The following is a 22,256-nucleotide window of genomic DNA, read 5'->3' as shown; positions in this document are numbered from 1 at the left end:
ACACTTCTATAATTATTATAACCTAGTAATTGTCCCGTGCGATGCACAAATAATATTTATAAACTATTAAGTAAAGTTAATTGAATATTAACATTTACTCAATGTTAATAAATTGTTTATTAACATTCACCGCATGACTAATTGCAAAATTATTTATTTGTTTATTTTTTTTGTAAATAATTATTGCGTTTAATTATTAAGTTTGCATCACCCGTTCTTTTTTTCTTTTTTTTTTTTTTAAAAAAAAATTACAAAGTAGGTTAACTTATAGATCTAACATATTGCAATTAAAAACTAATAAATAAAGACAACCTACCAAGACTATGTGGTCTAATGGTATCCGAATTGGACTTTTGGAAGGTTGTAAGTTCGAGCTTCAGTAGAGGCATTATTGGCTCTTTGTGTTTCAGTAGGTTGAGAAAGTATATGAACAAATACTACACTCTTTGTGTTTCAGTAGGTTGAGAAAGTATATGAACAGATACTACATTGTAATAGAGTCAGTAGCATTCAAAAACATAAAGAAAGAATCACTACTTAAAAAATAAATGAAATATATTAATATTAACCCCTAATAATATTAGTAGTATTAATATTTTTAGTAGTCCACTAATCCACTACTTAATTAATGTATACAAATTAATTAAGGTTATGAGTTATGTATGCAAATTATATGTAATGATTCTATATACCAAATAATAATGTTACTATTATTAGTAGTACTAATATTATTAATATTTTTAGTAGTCCACCAATCCACTACTTAATTAATGTATACAAATTGCTCGCATGGGCAGCTCCACTGGTTATAGGGGTGAAGTTTGGGAAGAATGATCAGGGATCGAGTCTCACCAGCGGCAGTGTGGGAGCAACCTCTCAAAGTGAGGGGGCGCTCTTTGTGCGCAGTAAGCAAAAATCGCCTCTGTAGGGTGGGAGCAACCTCTCAAAGTGAGGAGGGCTCTTTGTGCGCAGTAAGCAAAAGTCGCCTCTGTGGTTCAGTTGAGTTACCATGATTTATATCCTCCCAGATGCTCTGTCGGGTTGGGGTTCGAGATTCATCCTTTTGGGAAGAATTAATGTATACAAATTAATTAAGGTTATGAGTTATGTATGCAAATTATATGTAATGATTCTATATACCAAATTTAAGCTAGGTAATTTAATTTTGTTAAGTATTGTAATGTTATGTTGACTGATTTCAAATTTCAAACTAATTTTTTTTTTTTTTTTTTTTTGTCTACAATGAATGGAAAATTGATACTTTTATTTTAACTAGTATTTGCGTCCGTGCGTTGTACGGAATGAATTTGTTATAATATTTTAAAAATATTTAGATCGATATACAATTGTCTAAATTATAACATCGAATATTATATAATATAATTGAAGAATTGAGTTGCACCAATTATGTTTTCTGATGTTATCAAAGATTGAATTTGAGTAAATAATTACCCAATTAATAGCTAACGTGTAGATATACGCATACGATGCTGCAACTTTAGAGATTTTATATATAAGTGTTTAGAATTTGTATTAATTGGGCTAATTAGCTTGTTGTCTAGCAACTCAGTTATAGAAATTATAAGTAAAATGCAGAAGAAACAAGAAACATAACTTTGTTTTAAATGACAATTAAGGCAGGCTGCAAAAATAGAGAATATTATCTAACAATTGAGTTAATACCCAAAAATCGTCTTCGACTATAGTTGTTTTTCTCAATTTTGTCCTAAACGACTTTGGTGACTTAATGTAGTCCCAGAGTTTTGTGTTTTTACTCAATTTCGTCCCAGACTTTTGTGTTTTTGCTCAATTTAGTCCCCCATTTGTTATTCCGTCCATTTGTTGTTAAATAAATAGACAATTCAGTAATTTTAATATTGGCATCTCTTTATTCATAGACATGTGAAGTGCGAAATCCCTCTTTTTTTACGAATTACTCCCAGAATCACTTCTAAAGCTGCGAATATAAAATTTGATTCGTAGGTCTGAGAGTAACTCTGGGTGTAATTCGTGTAAGAAAGGGAGATTTCTCACTTCGCAGGTTGAAAGTAAAGAGAGGTCAATATTGATATTATTGAATTGTCCCTTTATTTAACACCAATTTGACGGAATAACAAACGGAGGACTAAATTGAGCGAAACACAAAAGTCTGGGACTATATTAGGTCACCAAAGTCGTTTAGGACGAAATTGAGAAAAACCACTATAGTCGAGGACAATTTTGGGTATTAACTCTCTAACAATTAGTTGCACTTATGTTGAAAACTAAATGTAAAAATACATCAAAATTGTTGCAGAATACCTATTAACTGACAGAATATGCACATAACTTTAGGTGCACAATATTAGAGGATTACTTGCAAACATAGATTAAAATATTTGCACGAATAGAAATTTCGAGTGCAGTAAACACAGATGTATGCATATAGCTTAAAATATTATTGTTTGTTACCATGCAAAGTGATCAGTTCGTTTACATGTTGCATAGGATTTTGGATATGCAAAAATAGTGTATTTTTTTCACTATTTTGTCGAAGATACTTACACATTGTAGCATTATAGCAAAAATTATAAGTAAAATGCAGAAGAAACAAGAAACATAACTTTGTTTTAAATGACAATTAAGGCAGACTGCAAAAATAGAGAATATTATCTAACAATTAGTTGCATTTATGTTGAAAACTAAATGTAAAAATACATCAAAATTGTTGCAGAATACCTATTAACTGACAGAATATGCACATAACTTTAGGTGCACAATATTAGAGGCTTACTTGCAAATATAGATTAAAATACTTGCACAAATAGAAATTTCAAGTGCAGTAAACACAGATGCATGCATATAGTTTAAAATATTATTGTTTGTTATCATGCAAAGTGATCAGTTGGGTTACATGTTGCTTAGGGGTTTGGATATGCAAAAATAGTGTATTATTTTTGCTATTTTGTCGAAGATACTTACACATTGTAGCATTATAGCAAAAATTATAAGTAAAATGCAGAAGAAACAAGAATCATAACTTTGTTTTACCTCGTTTAGTTGTTGTTTCTTTTGCACGAACCACTGGGCTTTGTCCTTTGTCCATATTCTTGAGTGAAATCGAACAAACTTCAGTCTTTGTAGCAAATGATTGTGTTTTTTGAGAGTTTTTTTTAGTGTCTTTTCGCTTTCTTCGTTGTTGTCGATGGAGGTTTTTGGGAGGAAGAAGATGGGTTCTACCTTTTGAACTTAAAGTTTGTCGATAAAGCCATTCGCGTGTTGGGATTGTCGATATTTTTGTTTTATAATTACAGTTTTGCCACTGCGTCATAAGGAAGAGCTGAGTCGTTAATTTTAGATGATAGATGGCTGTGATCTATTCGTATATTCGCGCCTGGGGTTATATTCGCAGGTGATTCCATCCCTCTATATATATATATATATATATATATATATATATATATATATATATATATATATATATGGTGGGTCGAGTGGAGTTTTCGACAAATTTTATACATAGAATTCGAATCCAATCCAATTTATGCAAATGAGTTTGGGTGGATATTTACGAGACGGATTGAAATTGTCATTCCTACCCTACCCTGCATCCACATGGCTTGATTACCTTTTATAGTGTAGTCTAATCTTGTTAGATATGCAGTTGAATGAATTGAAAAAGCATTGTGAAGCGCGAACCACCCACGTTAAATTCATCTATCAGACAGGATTGGTAGGTTCTCCCTACAAGGCAAGGCAAGGCAAAGCCACAAACACTACAATGATTAAAAAAGACATCTCACAAATGTCCGAATTACACACACTACTTTCTTCGCCTATTCATCTCTGTCCCTATTCAAAACTTTCTTACTTTTTTCCAACTAACCCATTTCTCATTTCTCCCTCCAAAACAACACCACTTATTACTTGACATTACTATAGGCCATGCGTGTTGATCCATTGATTGATTGATTTTTTTTTTCATTTTCTTTTATTTAAGGTTATGAAAACTCCATATAAGTAAATGATTTTCTGTTTTGCCAGATCTCTATGCCAGGTGAAAAATTCAACTCTTGTAAAAAGTGGTATGGACGCATCTCGTGCCAACTCCAAATTAGTTTCATAATGGTGAGAATCCTGAATGCATATTCACAACAACAATGGGAAAATAAAAATAAAAATATGTTCATTTGTATATTTCTTGGATTTGAAAACAGAACAGAGAAGAGAAAACTAAAACGTTAAAAGAAATGTATCTTTAGTATTCAATAATTGTTACGCAATAATACACAACTTGTGCTTTTTAAATATTAGTTTGGTTTTGTGAATCTATCTAATGTAGCAAAAGAAAGAATAGGCATCACCATCACATGTTTTTTGAACTCTCCAATTCAATCATTGAGTTAACTAACCTTCAGCTCTAAATAGCCCTTTTGCCCAGGTTACTACATACTACTACCCATTATTATCTCTGCAAACTAGTGTCAGCAAACCCCCAAAGAATTGAAAATGAATAATGGGTATTCCAGAATCAGATCAAAATCCATAGATTTTGCAGATCCTTCTCAAACTGCAAAGCAACTCCCTCAAGAACCTAAAAGCCCCTCCAAAACCCATAGTTCAACTCAAGAGCAAGAGGGTTGGGAGATCTTTGGAGTGATCTTGGAAAGAAGCCGTTCTGTATCTTCTGCATTGCCTAGCAGGCACAAGAAGCCTGAGAAACAAAGGGCACTGCTATTGCACAGTGGTGCTATAAAGAGGACATTTTCCATGAGATCATCCTCAGTGTCTGGAGGGTATTATTGCAGGATTCATCATCAGTCTGCAGATTGCATATTTGAAGAGGACGATGAAAATGCGGCGAATCTGCAGAGAAGATCAGTGAAGAGAAGAGGAAACATCCTTAAAACTTGCATGCGCCTACTTGGACTTTAGAGCATGAGTGAGTGAGTTCCTAGGTATCTCATGTTTCCCCAATATGTTTTAATAGTGTTGCAAAAATCCCTCATAAACACTAGGCATTAGCCGGTCGTCTAGTGTATTACCATAATGGGTGATTTAGGTGACTGATTAAGTCGCCTAAGTGCTGATTGCCTAAGCTTGATAGGCGTCGATTAGACCGCTTAAGCATCGACTAAGTTGCCTAGTGGCCGATTAGCTATTGTTCTTTTTTTTTAAATGGGTCATTTTAGAATGTGGTTTTGAGTGAAATGACCCATTTAAAAAAAAAAAAGAACAATAGCTAATCGGCCACTAGGCAACTTATGTTTTTAGGTTAATATTTAATATTTTAATATTAACTATTAAAGTATTAAATAATTTATAATTATCTAGTTTTAAATAATTAAAAAATTTAAATAAATTTTTAAAAAATAAAAAATACACGACCGCCTAAGCGCCTCAATCACCCTGGCCCTAGGCTCCTCCGAGTGCTTAGCAATTTTTTCAACTATAATTTTAATTGACAATCCTTGTTTCCATAATAGAAATTTCCTTGCATTAACTAAACAAATGCTTACATTAAACTGTATTTCATTGGAAAATCATTAACCTATTCATGTACAATCCCCCTCCATGTCTCATCTGGAAAAAAAGTTTCATCCCCAAACTCCAAACTAGGTAACCTATACATACATATTATACAGAAGACCCTTGTTGATCTCATCCATCACTTGCTTTCACTAAAATCTGCATCAATGACTTCTCCATCTCCATCTCCATCGGTTTTACCCGATGAACTCGACTCCCCCCCTGGCTTAACATCATCTGGTGTAGGTGTTCCGGCGCCCGGTTGGCTGTAGAGAGACTGGCCTAGTTGCATCACTTCTTGGTTCAGTGCTGCCATGGCGTCTTTTATCGTTTGGGTTGAACCGCCAGAAATGGCATCCTGCAGCTCTTTCAGCTTAGCCTCCACCTTGCTTTTAACATCAGAAGGGACCTTGTCTCCCAACTCCTTCAACTGTTTTTCGGTCTGGTAGACAACAGATTCTGCCTGGTTCTTGGTGTCAATGGCCTCCCTTTTCTCCTTGTCCTCTTTAGCAAACTTCTCTGCTTCTTCAACCATTCTTTCCACCTGAAAGTTTTTGGTTAAAGAAAATGGAATCAATGATTGGAGTGACACGGATTGTATAAGGATTAAATGCCTACAAATATATTGATTGTATCCCATCACCAGTAATAAAAGAATACTTTCACTCCTGTGGACGTAGACACATTGCCAAATTACGTAAATTGAAGACACTTCTATATATTGTTTTATTGATAGATATGACACAATTCAAGTAAACACGCACCTCGTCTTTGGGTAAGGTGCTTGCACCGGTTATTGTAATGTCCTGTTTCTTTCCAGTTCCTTTATCCACAGCAGTGACGGAGAGGATGCCATTAGCATCGATGTCGAATTTCACTTCAATCTGTGGAACGCCACGGGGAGCTGGTGGAATCCCATCGAGGCGGAAGCTTCCCAGGGATTTGTTGTCTTTGACAAACTCTCTTTCGCCTTGCAGCACATTAATTTCGACACTGGTTTGCCCATCTGCTGCAGTTGAGAAAACCTCAGACTTGGATGTAGGCAGAGTGGTATTCCTCGGGATGATTTTCGTCATAACGCCACCCAAAGTCTCCAGGCCAAGCGATAAAGGAGTCACATCCAACAGCACAATATCACTTACATCTCCAGCCAAAACACCCGCCTGAAGTTTCATGTGAACAATAGATGCAAAACAAAAAGAATGAATGTTATAAATGCTAAATCTAGCTTTAAACACAGCCAAATAAATAACACACTGCATAGTGTTAAGAGTCCCACATTGATAAAATAAGAGAGAACATGTGTTAGACTAGCTAATTGGTTGGATTCAATCTTTTAGTGTGGTTTGGCTAACCTGTACAGCAGCTCCAAGAGCAACAACTTCATCGGGATTCACTGTAACATTAGGTTCTTTACTGGTCAATTTCCGGACAAGGTCTTGTACGGCAGGGATTCGTGTAGATCCACCAACAAGAATCACTTCATCAAGGTCATTAAACGATAGCTTTGCATCTCTTAGGGCAGTTTCAACAGGCGTTTTCAGCCTAAAAACGAGATTCCAATCTTAGTCATTTATCAAGAAACCACCAAACTGAATTTCATAAGCTATAATCTAAACAAGAACTGAACTTATTAAGTTTCGATTTGAACAAAAAATGACTCACTCCATCATACCTGTCTAATAAATCTGAACATAATTCTTCAAACTTTGCCCGTGTAAGTGTGGTTTCAATATGTTTTGGACCATCCGTAGTGGCAGTTATAAATGGTAAACTGTAAAACAAACACAACTTCAGCATTAATCTTATTATTGTTTTGACAGAGAACATTTACTTAACGAAAAAACGGAATATTGTATGTACCTAATATTGGTTTGTGTGAGAGAAGATAGTTCTATCTTAGCCTTCTCGGCAGTTTCAGTGAGGCGTTGCAGAGCTTGTTTGTCTCTTAGAAGATCTATTCCTTCTTGTTTCCTGAAGTCATCAGCAAGCCAATCTACAATCCTCTGTTTGGTATCCATCCAGGCATAAATCAATAATATTCAGAAACTCGGTCGAAATTAAACCAAAAACCCCAAAACATGAACATACCAGACAAAATACTCGTAAATGTAGATAGATAAAAACTCGTTGTACCTTGTCAAAATCGTCACCACCCAAATGCGTATCACCTGAGGTAGAAAGCACCTCGAATACTCCATCACCGACCTCAAGAACTGCATATAAGAAATTGAGTTACAAAGTGATCTTTCAAACAAGCTCAAAAGAATTCATAGCATTATATTATGAAGAAATAAGTATGCAACTATACACATATGAGATAGCACACTGAGAAGGCAGGCAGGCAGGCATACCTGACACATCGAAGGTACCACCTCCCAGGTCAAAAACTAGAATTGTTTCGTTATTTTTTTTTTCGAATCCATAAGCCAATGAAGCAGCAGTAGGTTCGTTTATGATGCGTAGCACCTCTAGTCCAGCGATGCGACCAGCATCTTTTGTTGCAGTTCTCTGGGAGTCATTGAAGTATGCTGGCACTGTAATCACTGCTTTAGTCACCTTATCATTCAAAAACTTTGAGGCATCATCAACAAGTTTTCTCAAAACCTGTAATCAAGAAAATGATGAAAAGCCTTTTAAGGATACCATTAATTTCATAAGCAGCTACTCAGCTAAAAACGACAATTTTAGTATGGAGTATGGTCCATGTAAAAGTGAATCAGATATACCATTAATTTCATTTTCACACAAAATCAGAAATAATAATACTATAAAGCTAGGACTTAAAATGGGGATTCAATTTTCTAAGCATACTATTTGTATGCATGGTTTACCTGAGCAGAGATTTCTTCAGGGGCGAATTGCTTTCCAATGGCGGGGCATTCAAGCTTCACATTCCCATTATCATCTTTCACCACTCTGTACGACACCTGCTTCGACTCTTCATCAACCTCCGACATCTTCCGACCAACGAACCTCTTCACCGAGAAGAACGTGTTCTCCGGGTTCACCACAGCCTGCCGCTTCGCAATCTGCCCGACGAGGCGGTCGCCGCTCTTAGTATACGCCACCACCGACGGCGTCGTCCGCTGCCCTTCCGCGTTCGTCACGATCGTCGGCTTCCCTCCCTCCATCGCCGCCACAGCCGAGTTGGTCGTCCCCAAGTCCACGCCCACCACCTTCTCGTTCACCACCCTCACCGCCCTGTGATTATTATTGTAACATCTCTTCGTCGGCGACGCGAAACGGATCCTCTGCCCGAAAACTGAAGTCTTGTGAGTGATTTTGCGGTGGGAAAAGGGGAGTTGCACGTGAGTCGCGGCTGATGACGACGCCATTATTATCGCTTTCGAATTCTTTGAATTTCTCCAAAATGTTCTTGGGAATCTCTTTTGAAACTTGGGTTGATCGGAGCGAGGTGGGGAGGTTTATAGAGGGAGGGAAAACGGAGAGTTCTAGAAGAGTGTAGAGACGTCGGATGAGAGTGGGATTTAAGGTTTAAGTGATTTGTGTTCGTTGGATGAGGATTATGAAATGGTGACAAAAGGGAGAGGGCCCTTCTCATACCAGAAGGCTTGAGGAAGGACGAGTAGGTTCTGGTACAGAAGGGACAAGTGGCGCCAAAATTACACTCTCATTCATGGTTATCAAAATTCTCTAATTTCTAAGGCTTGCTCGGCGGATAATCTTTAATTTACCCGTTATAAAAAAATTCTTACTCTCAGGACTTGCTGTTAGAATAATCTACGATCTACCAGTTAAGAACCAAATGAAGTGTTCCATATGAACAGGATTGATGATTATCTTACTTATATTTTGATTAGTTAATAAAATTATATTTTATTAATTATAGAAAACCGAATCAAATAATATATAGAGTAAATATTCAAAATGGTCCCTCGACTATAGATAAATTCACAAATTGGTCCTCGGCTTTCAATTTCAACCAATTAAGTCCTTAACTTTGTAATTTTGATACGATTTGGTCCTCCATCTATTTGACTATTTGTTGACTGTGATTTTTGAGGATATATATGTAATTTCATGGTCCACCGTCAGTTTTTTTAAGGTTTCGGTTGCATTTTCAGACCGCACTATTACATTTGAATCCACTGTCGAAAGCAATCTACCAAATCCGGTCGTCTTTCTTCATCCTCCCTTTAGATTCAATGTAGTTGAGTTCGTACCGGAGCGAAGAAGACGGCGTGTTTCCGAACCAGTTCAACATCATCTTGGAGGCCTCCACGTGCTCTAACGAGAGCTGAAGGTTCTTCTGGAGACCATCGATCACAGTCAACAAACGGTCAAATAGATAGAAGACCAAATCATGTCAAAATTGCAAAGTTAAGGACTTAATTGGTTGAAATTGAAAGTCGATGACCATTTTGTGAATTTAGCTATAGTCAAGGGACCATTTTGGGTATTTATCCTAATATATAATATATAAGAATGAGAAAGAGTAGAACCCACAAAAAAGAGAGAAAAGGAGAGAAAAGTTGGAGAAAAAAGAGAAATTCTACCTGTACTCTTAAATTATACTCTCATTTTGCACTCTCTATGACATGGCATCCTTAATTGCTTAATTTAGTAGGGGGTCATGATGTTTATTCATTTTCTTTTTCTTCCTCTAATCAAATTTGAACACAAGTGGGAGTATGGTTTTAAAAGTACATCTAGTATTTTTGGAAAAAAAAAATATGAGAGATTAAAAGGAGAAAAAAAGAATTGCGCCCACAAAATGAAGAGATAAGGGGAGAACTATTGAGATAGTTATGTTATGGAACCGTGTTCACCATACGCATGGTGAATACGGGATAGATCTATAATTTCTAAGCTGTAGATTCATAATTTTTATATTGTAGATTCATAACATTTATACTGTAAATTCATAATTTCTAGAGAAAAAATGACACTTTTTCCTCTTGAGTTATATACTTATAGCACATTTTCTCCCTGAATTATTCAAGTGGTTGTTTTTCTCCTAAAATGTTAAATGGACATATTTACCCTTAAAATAAATATTTCATTTATTTTTTTTTTCAACAAATTATAACCACAATTTGGTTCAAACCAAACAGACACTATACCAACCAAACTGAAATATTCTAATTACAATTTAGAATCGAAACATGATATTTGGAGTTTATTAAAATCACGAACCGGGACGGCAGGTTCATGTTCCGAACTAAAAAAAAAAAAATAAAAATAAAATACATTTATTGTTGAATTTATACTATTTTTAAATAAAAAATAAAATTTTAAAATAAAGGCAGTTCAAAATTGCGAACCGGATCTGGAACCGTCGATTCACAGTTCAGGATCCAGTTTCTTCGATTCATAATTTTAATAAATTGAAATCCAAATATTGGGTTCTGGATTTGAATCATAATCGAAAACTTTTAATTCGATTGCTATAGTGTCCGGTTCAATTCGAATCGAACCGTGGTCATCCCTACGTATACGCAATAATTTGTTGGAGAAGAAAAATAAATAAAATATTTATTTTAATGGTAGAAATGTCAATTTAATATATCAGGGAAAAATCACCACTTTTAAAATAATTGAGGGGGCTAATGTGCTTACATTAATAATTTAGGAGAAAAAGTGCTATAAGTATATAACTCAGGGGAAAAATGTGTCATTTTTTTATTTCTAGATTCATAATTTCTGTACTGTAGATTCATAATATCTGTACTGCGAAGACGAAATAATGCGATTGCGAAGAGAGAAACGTCGTTAACACCAAATGAAAAAATAAAATTATAAATCTACAGCATAGAAATTATGGATCTACCCATGTGTTTACCATATGCATGATGAACACGTTTCCACAGCATAATTTCTGGAACTATTATGAATGCCCTACAATTAGGAGTGAGCATTGATCGATTTTCGATTAATAAGCAAAATTTTAACCAACCAACCTTCATGTCAGTTTCAGTTGGTTAAATATAATCAGATTTTTTTTAGTAAAATAGCTAAATTATTTTATTTATTTGACTAATGCTAAAAGACTAAATTATTAAAGGAAAAAATATACTCCCTATTCCCTAATATCTTAGTATTTAGGAATAAGGGTTAAATAGGCCACTAAACTGCACACCAAAGTGCAATTAGACCATCAAACTCAAAAACAACGCAATTAGGTTCCTGAACAACACAAAATCATACAATTAGGTCTAAAATGACATGTTGACCTAAAATTGTGCTGATGTGGCGGTTACCAACTTTAAAAATTAATTTTAAATAAAATAATTAATTAAAATTAAAAAAAAAAAAAAAAACACTAAAACTAAAACTAGATCTGCCGGAGACGATACTGCCGGAGACTAATCGTCTCCGACATATCTAGTTTTTTTTTTTAATTGTAATTAATTATTTTATTTAAAATATATTTAAAAATTATTTTTAAAATTGGTAACCGGCATTTCAGGTAAACAGGTCATTTTGGACCTAATTGCATGATTTTATGTTGTTCCAGGACCCAATTGCATTGTTTTTGAGTTCGGTGGCCTAATTGCACTTTGGTGTGCAGTTCAGTGGCCTATTTGACCATTCTTCCTAGTATTTATAATAAATTAAAATTAATGTCTTCAAGTACAATAGTAGTTCGAAATATAAATAAACTATATTTATACATTATATTTTTTTTAATGATACTGACTCTATTATAATGTAGTATATGTTCATACATATTTTTTCAAAAGTCAATGACTCTATTACAATGTAGTATCTATTTATACATATTTTCTCAATAGTCAATGTCCCTATGCTGGAATATCACAACTATATTTATACATTATATAGTTAACAAATACCATACAATTTAATAAATAATTAAAATTAATGTGATAAACTATAAACTTACAAAATATAAATAGAATGAGGTAAGATTTTATTTTATTTTTTCTTTAGATTAATTTTTAATTTTTTAATCGATTTTTAATTTTCTCTTGAAAAACTGAAACCAACCAAAATATTCACTACATTTTTTTTTTTACTTTAATAACTGAAATCTGAAACACTCAGTGGTCGATTTTTCAATAGGTCCAATTCTTTTCTCACCCGTACCTTACAATGAAAATTAAAGTTAGCACTTAAACTAAAGAAGAATAGCGTCTTATTTATTTTATGGATAATACTTAATAAACGTACATCATAACATCAAGCATCATATATATTTACATTTCACAAACAGGCAATCCACATCCTGAAAAGCACAAAGATACTCCTGAAAAGGAAGGATTATCTTAACCCTCTTTGTTGTGAGCACCTGCAGAGCCTCCTCCACAAGGTTTCTCTATTAAACATTCTGGATTCGATTCCCGGCATTTTTCAAACAAATGGTCCATATCAGTAAAGCTAAAATCAACACGTTGAAAAATACACTCCTGCAAGCAGGTGTCGTTCCAAGACGAACAAGTTTGATGATGCGCAAATGCCTCGGAAATCAATAAGCAGAAAAGAAGAAATTGAGCCAACATTGCGGCGTGCTTGTTAGCCATCCTTGGCAACTTCGTTCCTAATGTCAAATGGAGCAATTAAACATGGCATAGCTATCCCCGTTCAGAGAGAGATTTATATAATAATTATGTGTATCAAACAGAAAGGGAAGTTTATGATGATATGCATTGAACAGAAACCATATAACACATCATTTAATGCTAAGGCCGGCTTTTTGTGATTGATTAGTAACATCTTTGAGAATTAATATCACCTGTACTCCATATAATAACAACATTAAATGCAAGGTAAGTTTTTTATGTGATTAACATTAATTAACAATAATAAGGACAAACAAAGTATTCTTCTCCCTAAAGGTTTAGTCCCCAACCCCAACTCCCCAAGGGCCCACCACACCCCGGCCCGACAGAGTATTTGGAAGGATGTAAATCACGGTGATTCAATGGCACAACAGACAGGGCCAAATGCCGGTGCTATGCACAAAGGGTCTGCCTACTTTGGGCATAATCCCCACATTGCCACCGCGGAGGTTTGAACCTTGGTCTCTTCTCCCAAATACTGCCTACTGAACTAAGCCCATGCGGACACAAACAAAGTATTCAACATTTAACAATGTTGTGTAACAAAAAAGGTATTGGACAAGAATCTCGTACTCGTATTAGAAAAGCACTCAGGTAGTTGGAAAATAAAAAAGGAAATACCACAAGTGTTTTAAAAATCCATTTATCTGAAAGTATTAGTAGATTTTGAATTTTGTATTCAGTTACCTATTCTTCTTTTGTGCGCACCGCTGCTGATGAATTCTCGGTTTCACCTTGCTTGTCCTGCCTTACACTCGCCTTGGCATCTGCAAGGAATTTAGGATCTGGGGCGTGCTTATCCGAGGGCTCTCTCATTGCCATACAAATGTAAAATACTATAACTACATTGACAGAAATGACAGCAAGAAACCCGCTCAATAGTGTCATGGAGTAAGGAGAGAAGTCACTCAAACCTGTTCCACATGAAATATACGTACTCAGTTGATGCAGCAATTATCAAATATACTCATTGTATCAAAACAAAGCTAAAAAGTATTCCAACGCTATAAATTATATTCCGTGCACTAAATAGAAAAACTGAATGTGAATGTTGCTTGAGTTAATTAATAATAATAGTAATAAGTCCAACCAGATAGATAAGGGGAAAAAGCAAATTATTACTTGCTAAGGTAATCACTAAATTACCCAGGCATATGTTATAGCAATAGAGTAACAAAGTAAAAGATCACAATTAAAACTATGCACAGTTCCAACTTATGCAAAAAGCATAAATAATGAAAGGTTTAAGAATCTATAAACATGTTACCTAAAAGATTGAATGAATCAGCAAAACTCAAATGAAAGAAACTTACCAGGAAACAAGTTATGGTTAAAACCATATAAAATTCCAACAGGAACTACCCACATAAACAAGGATGTGATAACAAATTTCGTAATCACTCCTGCCATGGTACCTTCAGCCTGTAAACAAATGAAAACAACCCTTCTCAACTTTAATAGGTCAGGCCATAAGAGGAGAAAACACCATGCACAGATGCTCTTTATATATAGAAGGAGAGATAGGAAAATATACAATTTAATGCTCAGCTATGGTTTTAGACTTGCGATATGCTGTTGTTGCCTACCCTACCCCCTAACTTTGAGTTCAGAGATGTCAACAGGGCAAGGTGGGGGACTTGGGGGCATATCCCCCATCCCCACCCCTGACTTCCTCCCCCATTTCCCAGCCTTGGCCCCTGCCCTGCCTGGAAAGGGAAAGATATCTCCATCCCCACAGGAATTATAGCAAAGTCATGTGGCGCCACAATAGTTGTGATACTAAAAATGGAATTTTCTCTTTAAAAAATACGGCATTTTCTCAAATAACCTGTTGGTAATAACTCCTTGGAAAGACATGCTTTATGCAACTTCTAGAAAAGAAAAAGGAAATAAAAGAAATAAGAAAAGGGGAGCAATCATCATTGTCTTTTTGTTGTTGCCTTATGCACCATTATGATTTGTGAGCTCATTCACTCCCAATTATATTAGCCTGAATGAGATTTATGCAAGTGGGGGTGGCATTCATAATTTCATACGGCACTAAATTACAAGAATATCCACCGTGTATGTGCCTGCAAGTTGTGTTTATAGAATTTTCTAATATGAGAAGTACAATAGGCATTGGAAAATTACAATTTCTGATTTCTGCTCACCCACTCACTCTCACTCAGGACAGAAAGGAAATCAACCTGCCATCACACCAGAAGAGATTTTAAAACTGACCTTAAATCATCATCAACAATATCCTTGTAGCAGAACATAGGATATGATCTACTTATAAAATTTTATGGTGCGAATCTCATGCAATGCATACACAAATTAAAGCGAAAGCAATGAATAGACAATTCTCCAAAATCACAGAAACTCATACTCCATACTTGATATGCTTGAATTAATATAAAATTAAGAATTACGTATACTATACAATTCATAATCTATACTTGATGTGATTTTGTGTATGGTTACAGTGAGTAGACAATGCTTGATAAGCTGTAATTTTATATCAATAAACTCAAAATCTATACTTGGAACAAATTAGAACTGAGCAATGCCAATATGCCATGCTTAACTGAGAATAGTCTGAAGCAAATTAAAACAAAAATTAAAGCAGAAATTAAAACATACTTCCAAACCATTCTGAAATTCTGCAGTTTTTCAAATGAACTAATTAAATCCCAGCAAACTTGGGAAAATGCTACCAAATAATTTCACCAATCGCTATAATAGAGAACAAAACAAAAAATAGAAATAAATTCATCCCATATAATGGTGGATGGTCTATTGGTTAGAGCTGTTTACTTATAGCTAAACACTAAAAGATTGAACTCATTAGAAAAATGGAGTCTTACAGAGTAAATAAAGCGTAGTGAAAGTGAAACCACAGGCCCACAGCAACTCATACTTGATACTTTCAAATTAAGAAACTCTCATAATTGACTCTCGTACTCTCAATCAAAGCGAAATCCATTTTATATATAACAGATTTTCATAGACAATTTGCATTCCACTCAAGCTAAAAACTCCTACTTACAAATCCGCATTAAACTTTGAGAATATTCCACAAATCAGAGGAAACTAAAACAAAGAAAACTTACCGCAAGAGGTGAGATGGGTATAGAAGGAGCGGATTGGCGAGATTACCGCAGTGCTCTTCTTCTAGGTTTCCAGATCTGATTGAGAGTATCCCACATTTTTTACAGTTTCCCGTTGTTATTTTTAACATAAAACTATATTTTTTTTTATTGTTATACCTAGTATTTCACCCGTGTGCGATGCACGGAATTGATTTCTTATAATGTATTACGAATATTTTGATCTATATATAATTATTTAAATTAGAACATCAAATATTATATAGTGCAATTGAAGATGTAGTTTGGATTATTTATGTGTTTTGATGTTATCATTGCTTGAATTTGAGCAAATAATTACTCAAATTAATAGCTAATGTGTATTTCGCCCGTGCATGCACGGAATGAATTTTTATAATATTTTAAGAATATTTAGATCAATATACAATTATATAAATTATAACATCGAACTCAATATTATATAGTACAATTATGTTTTATAATGCTATCATTGCTTGAATTGGAGCAAATAATTGCTCAATTAATAGTCAATGTGTAGATGTACGCATGCGGTGTTGAAACTTTAGAGATTTTATATATAAGTGTTTATGATTTGTATTAATTGCGCAAATTTGATCGTTGTCTAGAAACTCAGTTATAGAAATCATTTGCTATCCAAATTTATTTGTATGAAAGATATATTTTTTGTGTAGATAATACCAATTTTGTCATCTTCCCATAAAAAGAAAACATAATATCATTACTTGGAATTACAAATTATTGAAACCAATTTGTAGACGACATTAGTAGTCATAACAGAATCTTGTCCATCCTTGTCTAGAACTAACACCTTCAGGTCATCAAGAAGATCAGTGACTCAGGAAAAAGCCACGTACAATTGACCGTGATTAAAGACTATTTTTTCAGCAATAACCCGATGTGAGTTAGTGTTTGACCATGGCTTTTGTTGATAGTCATAGCATATGCGAGCATCAACGAGAATTGTTTACGCTGGAACTTAAGGGAAATCTCGTATCATAAAGAGTGTGAGATATTCGAGGGATAAGAACTTTGGTTCCTTTATGTGTCACATGAACTATTCTTGCTTCGACAATGTGATCTGTCAATCTTGTGATGTTGAGGCGCATACTATTGCAAAGACCAAGATAATGGACTATGTTCCGCAATAACATAACAGGTACACCAACCTTTAATGTCAATGAATGATTATGAAGTCCAGACAATCTCAAACTATTTAAGAATTCAGGAGTGTGTACTTCTGATAGATTTTCATCGTCTGATTTTGCCTTACACAAAGAGTCACAACTTAAATATGTTCGACCTTCTGCACTGTTCATGTCACACATGTGCTGATTAATTTGATCAACGACATCTAAAGTCGGCGGGAGGATCACTCGGCCTTCTAGGTGCGATTCTTCAAGCATGTATGCCATATCTTGCGCTTGGGAAGGTGTTTTCCACTATAGTTTCTATGGGATCGAGTCCACACTTAAAAAACCGTGCCGGAATATCGATCTCAGACAAAACGTCGTTTACAACCCCTGTAATCACATCTCATATGTTTTCCATTTGGAAAACCAATCAACCATTTGTCTATCTACATCTGAAGCTAAGCTCCGTAGTCTCAAGTTCTTCGTGAACCTAAATACCTTGCAATTCGTCCAGAGGTAGGAAGAATTAATTGTGGCTCTGATAACTACTGGTCTCGTTGCTTTCAAAATAACATGAAGAATTTTTCTAAAATTGCCGCCCAAAACTACTTTATTTCCACCAAAAGTCTTTTTAGCACTAACCGATATGGCAAATTTCAATACATCCCTAATGGTTTTGTTCAGTAGTATTACCGTTTCTGGGTATATTAATAAGTGTTGATGGAGAGCAAACCGTAAATACACCAAACAATGTTTCGTTATCAGCTACTGCAATTATTTATATTGAAAAATGAAAATGTATGATTGTATTTTATACAGAAAAAAATAGGTGCGTATGCTATTGGATAAAAAAAATTGCTCAGTATTCAATCTCGGCTGAATTGGATTAAATGCTGAAGAACCAACAATTGATTGCAATACCGACTCATTATATATATATATAAAAGTATTTACTGTTTAGACAATTCTCATAGAATGGCTCGTACTCTAAATACACAACCATTAATGCATCTCCTAATACAAATTAAATTTTATATTACTTGGGTTTATAACAATTACAATATTTCTGAGAAATAATAAAAATAAAAAATACATAATAATTAACACATTAATTTGAGTAAATAAACAATTTAAAACAACAAATAAATCAAAATTTGTATATAATAAAATGTAAAGGTTATTACAAATAATTTCAATATGAGTTGTATTACCATTTATAGGCATATTTTTTTGGAGGAAAATTTAAAAATGCACTTTAGTTCGGTAAAATAGTATGGTAGACTATTTTGATAACAACTTTTCTTACCATTCATTCTAAGATTAACTGGATTAAATGTCGATGAACCAACAATTGATTCTGACAACGGTTGAGCATTATCGAACAACCTATTCAGTCAGAGCAACTGTGCTTGTGTATTATTCTGATTGCACAACGACTTGTTTTCTAAAAAGAACAAAATGTCAGAACTAAAACGTTTGTCAATGGATGACTCGTAATATAAATAAATAAATAACAATGAATTCATTAAGTAATAAAAATTTAATTTTATAAGTTAATTGGATATTTATTACTTAATTATTTTATTCTACAAATTTTAATTACATATTGTATTCAAAAATGAACATAATCCAACCCAACACTTTTTAAAATTGCCAAGGAAAGCAAAAATTAGACAGTCTCAAAACGACGTCGTTTTGGTGCGGTGTGTGTGTGTGTGTGTGTGTGTGTGTGTGTGTGTGTGTGTGTGTATATATATATATATATATATATATATACATATATATATATATATATATATATATATATATATATATATATATATATATATATATATATATATATATATATTGTAATTTAATTTGTTGACTATTTCACCTGCCTACTCGCCTGGTCGCTAGGTGTTAGCTAATCGTCTCCCGGTCTCTGTCTTCACCCTCAGGTCAGTAGTCCAATCGGCGGCAGCCGACTGTGTCTTTATCCTTTAATTCTTCTATCTGTTTTTCTCTAATTGAGGACACATACACGGGCTTTGCAGATAATTGAATCTAGGTTTGCATTCTCAATTTGAGACACCCTAGTATGAACATTATGGTTGCTTGAATTCTAGATCATCATCATTATTATTATTATTATTAAGTTAATTCTAAATCGTTATTATTATTAATTAGTAATTTTTTGTAAGATTTTCTTTTTTATTTAATTAGTGAAATCTGTTTTCTTTTCCATTAATCAGTGAATTAGGGATCCTTTTTTATTTTTATTTTTTTTTTACTGTTAACTTTTTAAATTATTATTATTAAGGTAATTCCAAATTCTTATTATTATTAATTAGTAATTTTTTGTCGAATTTACTTTTTCGTTAATCAGTGAATTCCGTACCATTTTTCTAATCAGTGAATTAGGAATCCTTTATTATTATTATTTTTGTACTGCTAACTTTTTTACTGATTATTATTAGCATTAATCATATTATTATTATTATTATTAATTTTATTATTATTATTATTATTAAGTTAATTCCAGATCCTTATTATTATTAATTAGTTATTTTTGGTAGGATTTTCCTTTTTATTAATCAGTTAATTCTGTATCCTTTTCCATTAATCAGTGAATTAGGCATACTTTTTTACGGATTATTATTAGTACAAGTATTTTCACCCGTGCGTTGCGCGGAATGAATTTGTTATAATATATTAAGAAAATTTGGGCCGTTATACAATTATTTAAATTATAACATCAAATATTAAATAGTGCAATTGAAGATATAGTTTGGATCGTTTATGTTTGTTGATGCTATCATTACTTGATAATTGCTCAAATTAATAGCGTAATTCTCCGTTAAAATTCTATTCTAATATTATAAAATTGTGTAATACGATTCATATTCGAATCTATATCTATACTATATATCAGTGTTGCAAAAATCGCGCCGCTGGCCGTTGCGATGAAGGCCGGAATCGGCCTCTTCCACGGCCACCTCGCCGGTTGATCCGGCGATTATTTTTTTTTTAAAAAAGTTTTAATGTGTCAAAACTTCGGCACGGCATAACTTTTGACTCGATTGTCCGTTTTGGACAAATGTTTTCTTGAAATCGCGTATTTTTTCGAGATCTATCCACCGCAAACTGCCGTAGGCGGTTTGGCCCACCAATTTCTAAAAAAAATGCTTTATTGAATATTTTATTAAAAAATTGTCCCGTGCATTATTTAATAATCTTTCTTTATAATTGGTCAAATTATTTAATTATGGTAAATTAGGGAATAATTAATGATAGTAATAGAAATCCTAGAAGAATATAGAATTTAAGAATATGTAATTATTGCTATATTATTATTGTGACTCACGGAATACAATACAAGAATATTTAATTATGGTTATATTATTATTGTGCCTCACGGCCATTATATACTAACAAACTTGAAAAGAAACTAAAAATATCAATAATAATATAATAATAATAATATAAGTGGTAATAATAATATCTAAAAGTAATTAAGTGTTAATAATAATAGTAAGAATATTAACTTAAGAATTATAACATAGAATAAATCGTAATAATTAATAACTATAGTCTAGGATTAAATTTGAAATTGTCAGGAAAGATAAACGACCTCTAATGAAATTAACTCTTAAATAATTATATATCGATTTAAATATTCTTAATATATTACAATAATTTCATTATGTGCATCGCACAGGTGGAAGTACTAGTATTGTTGAATAGGAATATGAATTTTAATATTGTTGTATTGTATTACGAATTGGAATTTTAATGTAGAATTGTAGTACGAATAGGAAATTCGGAAACAATATATTCTATTAGGAATTGTATTACACTATTTTACAGTATTACACAAACCTTAATAGTATAGGATTGTTTGAGCGGGAAGTTAAAATGGAGAATTTTATTTTTATTAATAGTATAGATAAATTATAATAATATAATTGACGATTATATTTCAAGTGAAATATGAATATATTCATTTCCTTTTGCCTTCATAAAAATAATTAATATTCATTTCCATATAATTAATAAGTAATATAACTATAAAAATATAATTACCGATTATATTTCCAGTGAAATATTAATATATTCATTTCATTTTTCCTTCATAAATAATTAATATATAATTATAATGATATAATTACCGATTATATTTCTTGTGAAATATGAATATATTCATTTCCTTTTGCCTTCATAAAAATAATTAATATTGATTTTCATATAATTAATATAATTATAAAATATAATTACTGATTATATTTCTAGTGAAATATTAATATATTCATTTCATTTTTCCTTAATAAATAATTAATATAATTATAATAATATCATTTGCGATTATATTTCCAGTGAAATATGAATATATTCATTCCTATTTTCCTTCATACAAATAATTAATATTCATTTGCATTCCTTTTTTCCTTCATAAAAAGAATTAATATTCATTTCCATTCATAAAAAGAATATGTGCCGTGTGTGTAATATTAATTTTCATTCATAATTTTTAAGTCAATTGTTAATATTTATTTCCTTTTTCATTTGGCTCAATTTCTGTGTCATTTTTATTCTCAGCTAACTTTTTTTTAACATAACAATTAGTTAATTATACATAACCGTTTTTTTTTTAAATATTTCCAGTCAATTATTAATAACAGATTCCTTTTCCAATTTACCTATACTATTATGCATAACCTTTTCTTTATTCTTTTTTTAGTTGAGTCAAAGGGCCTAAATTCCGTGCCGTTTAATTCTCAGTTAATTATTATTATTTTTTTTTAAAAACTTTTTTTTTAAACTATAATTTCACCTCTGAACATGTGTGAATAAATGAATAAAATGCATATTCAAAGTAATGCAAAACTATGAAATGTTAAATTTAAACAAAGCACACAAATTTAAAATTTGAAATATAAAATTAAACCTAAACATTGAAATGAACAGGACAAATACATGTT

The 22,256-nt window shown here is 32.8% G+C and overlaps 2 protein-coding genes across 3 annotated transcripts; both read right to left on the bottom strand.

Annotated features, from left to right (window-relative positions):
* Positions 1–5,453: 5,453 nt before the first annotated feature.
* LOC109154540 (stromal 70 kDa heat shock-related protein, chloroplastic-like) lies at positions 5,454–8,965 on the bottom strand. Its single transcript, XM_019302309.1, has 8 exons — positions 8,343–8,965; positions 7,863–8,115; positions 7,645–7,724; positions 7,372–7,514; positions 7,184–7,282; positions 6,864–7,053; positions 6,273–6,671; positions 5,454–6,052 (listed from the first exon to the last, which is right to left on the bottom strand). Exons 1-8 carry the CDS (start codon positions 8,844–8,846, stop codon positions 5,648–5,650), a joined length of 2,073 nt encoding a protein of 690 aa, XP_019157854.1. The 5' UTR covers positions 8,847–8,965; the 3' UTR covers positions 5,454–5,647.
* A 3,646-nt stretch (positions 8,966–12,611) lies between these two features.
* LOC109154541 lies at positions 12,612–16,068 on the bottom strand. 2 transcript variants are annotated; one of them, XM_019302311.1, is made up of 4 exons: positions 15,902–16,068; positions 14,366–14,474; positions 13,740–13,966; positions 12,612–13,040 (listed from the first exon to the last, which is right to left on the bottom strand). In XM_019302311.1, exons 1-3 carry the CDS (start codon positions 15,950–15,952, stop codon positions 13,740–13,742), a joined length of 387 nt encoding a protein of 128 aa, XP_019157856.1. In that variant the 5' UTR covers positions 15,953–16,068; the 3' UTR covers positions 12,612–13,040. The 2 variants fall into 2 exon arrangements, with proteins under 2 accessions (XP_019157856.1, XP_019157855.1); XM_019302310.1 differs by having other exon boundaries at positions 12,612–13,030; positions 15,902–16,017.
* Positions 16,069–22,256: the final 6,188 nt, after the last annotated feature.

Source organism: Ipomoea nil, unplaced genomic scaffold (genome assembly GCF_001879475.1).
Source record: "Ipomoea nil cultivar Tokyo-kokei standard unplaced genomic scaffold, Asagao_1.1 scaffold2647, whole genome shotgun sequence".
NCBI lineage: Eukaryota > Viridiplantae > Streptophyta > Magnoliopsida > Solanales > Convolvulaceae > Ipomoea > Ipomoea nil.
This window is presented reverse-complemented; position numbering and strand designations above follow the sequence as displayed.

What these genes read in the sequence shown, in the direction of transcription:
- LOC109154540 (XM_019302309.1), bottom strand. Translation starts at nt 8,846, where the DNA reads ATGGCGTCGTCATCAGCCGCGACTCACGTGCAACTCCCCTTTTCCCAC. An exon ending in GTGGTGACGATTTTGACAAG is followed by an intron (nt 7,515 to 7,644) that starts GTACAACGAGTT and finishes GATACCAAACAG; the next exon opens with AGGATTGTAGATTGGCTTGC. An exon ending in TGTTCAGATTTATTAGACAG is followed by an intron (nt 7,054 to 7,183) that starts GTATGATGGAGT and finishes TCTCGTTTTTAG; the next exon opens with GCTGAAAACGCCTGTTGAAA.
- LOC109154541 (XM_019302311.1), bottom strand. Translation starts at nt 15,952, where the DNA reads ATGAGTTGCTGTGGGCCTGTGGTTTCACTTTCACTACGCTTTATTTAC. An exon ending in CACTACGCTTTATTTACTCT is followed by an intron (nt 14,475 to 15,901) that starts GTAAGACTCCAT and finishes ATTTGTTTACAG; the next exon opens with GCTGAAGGTACCATGGCAGG. An exon ending in TAACCATAACTTGTTTCCTG is followed by an intron (nt 13,967 to 14,365) that starts GTAAGTTTCTTT and finishes CATGTGGAACAG; the next exon opens with GTTTGAGTGACTTCTCTCCT.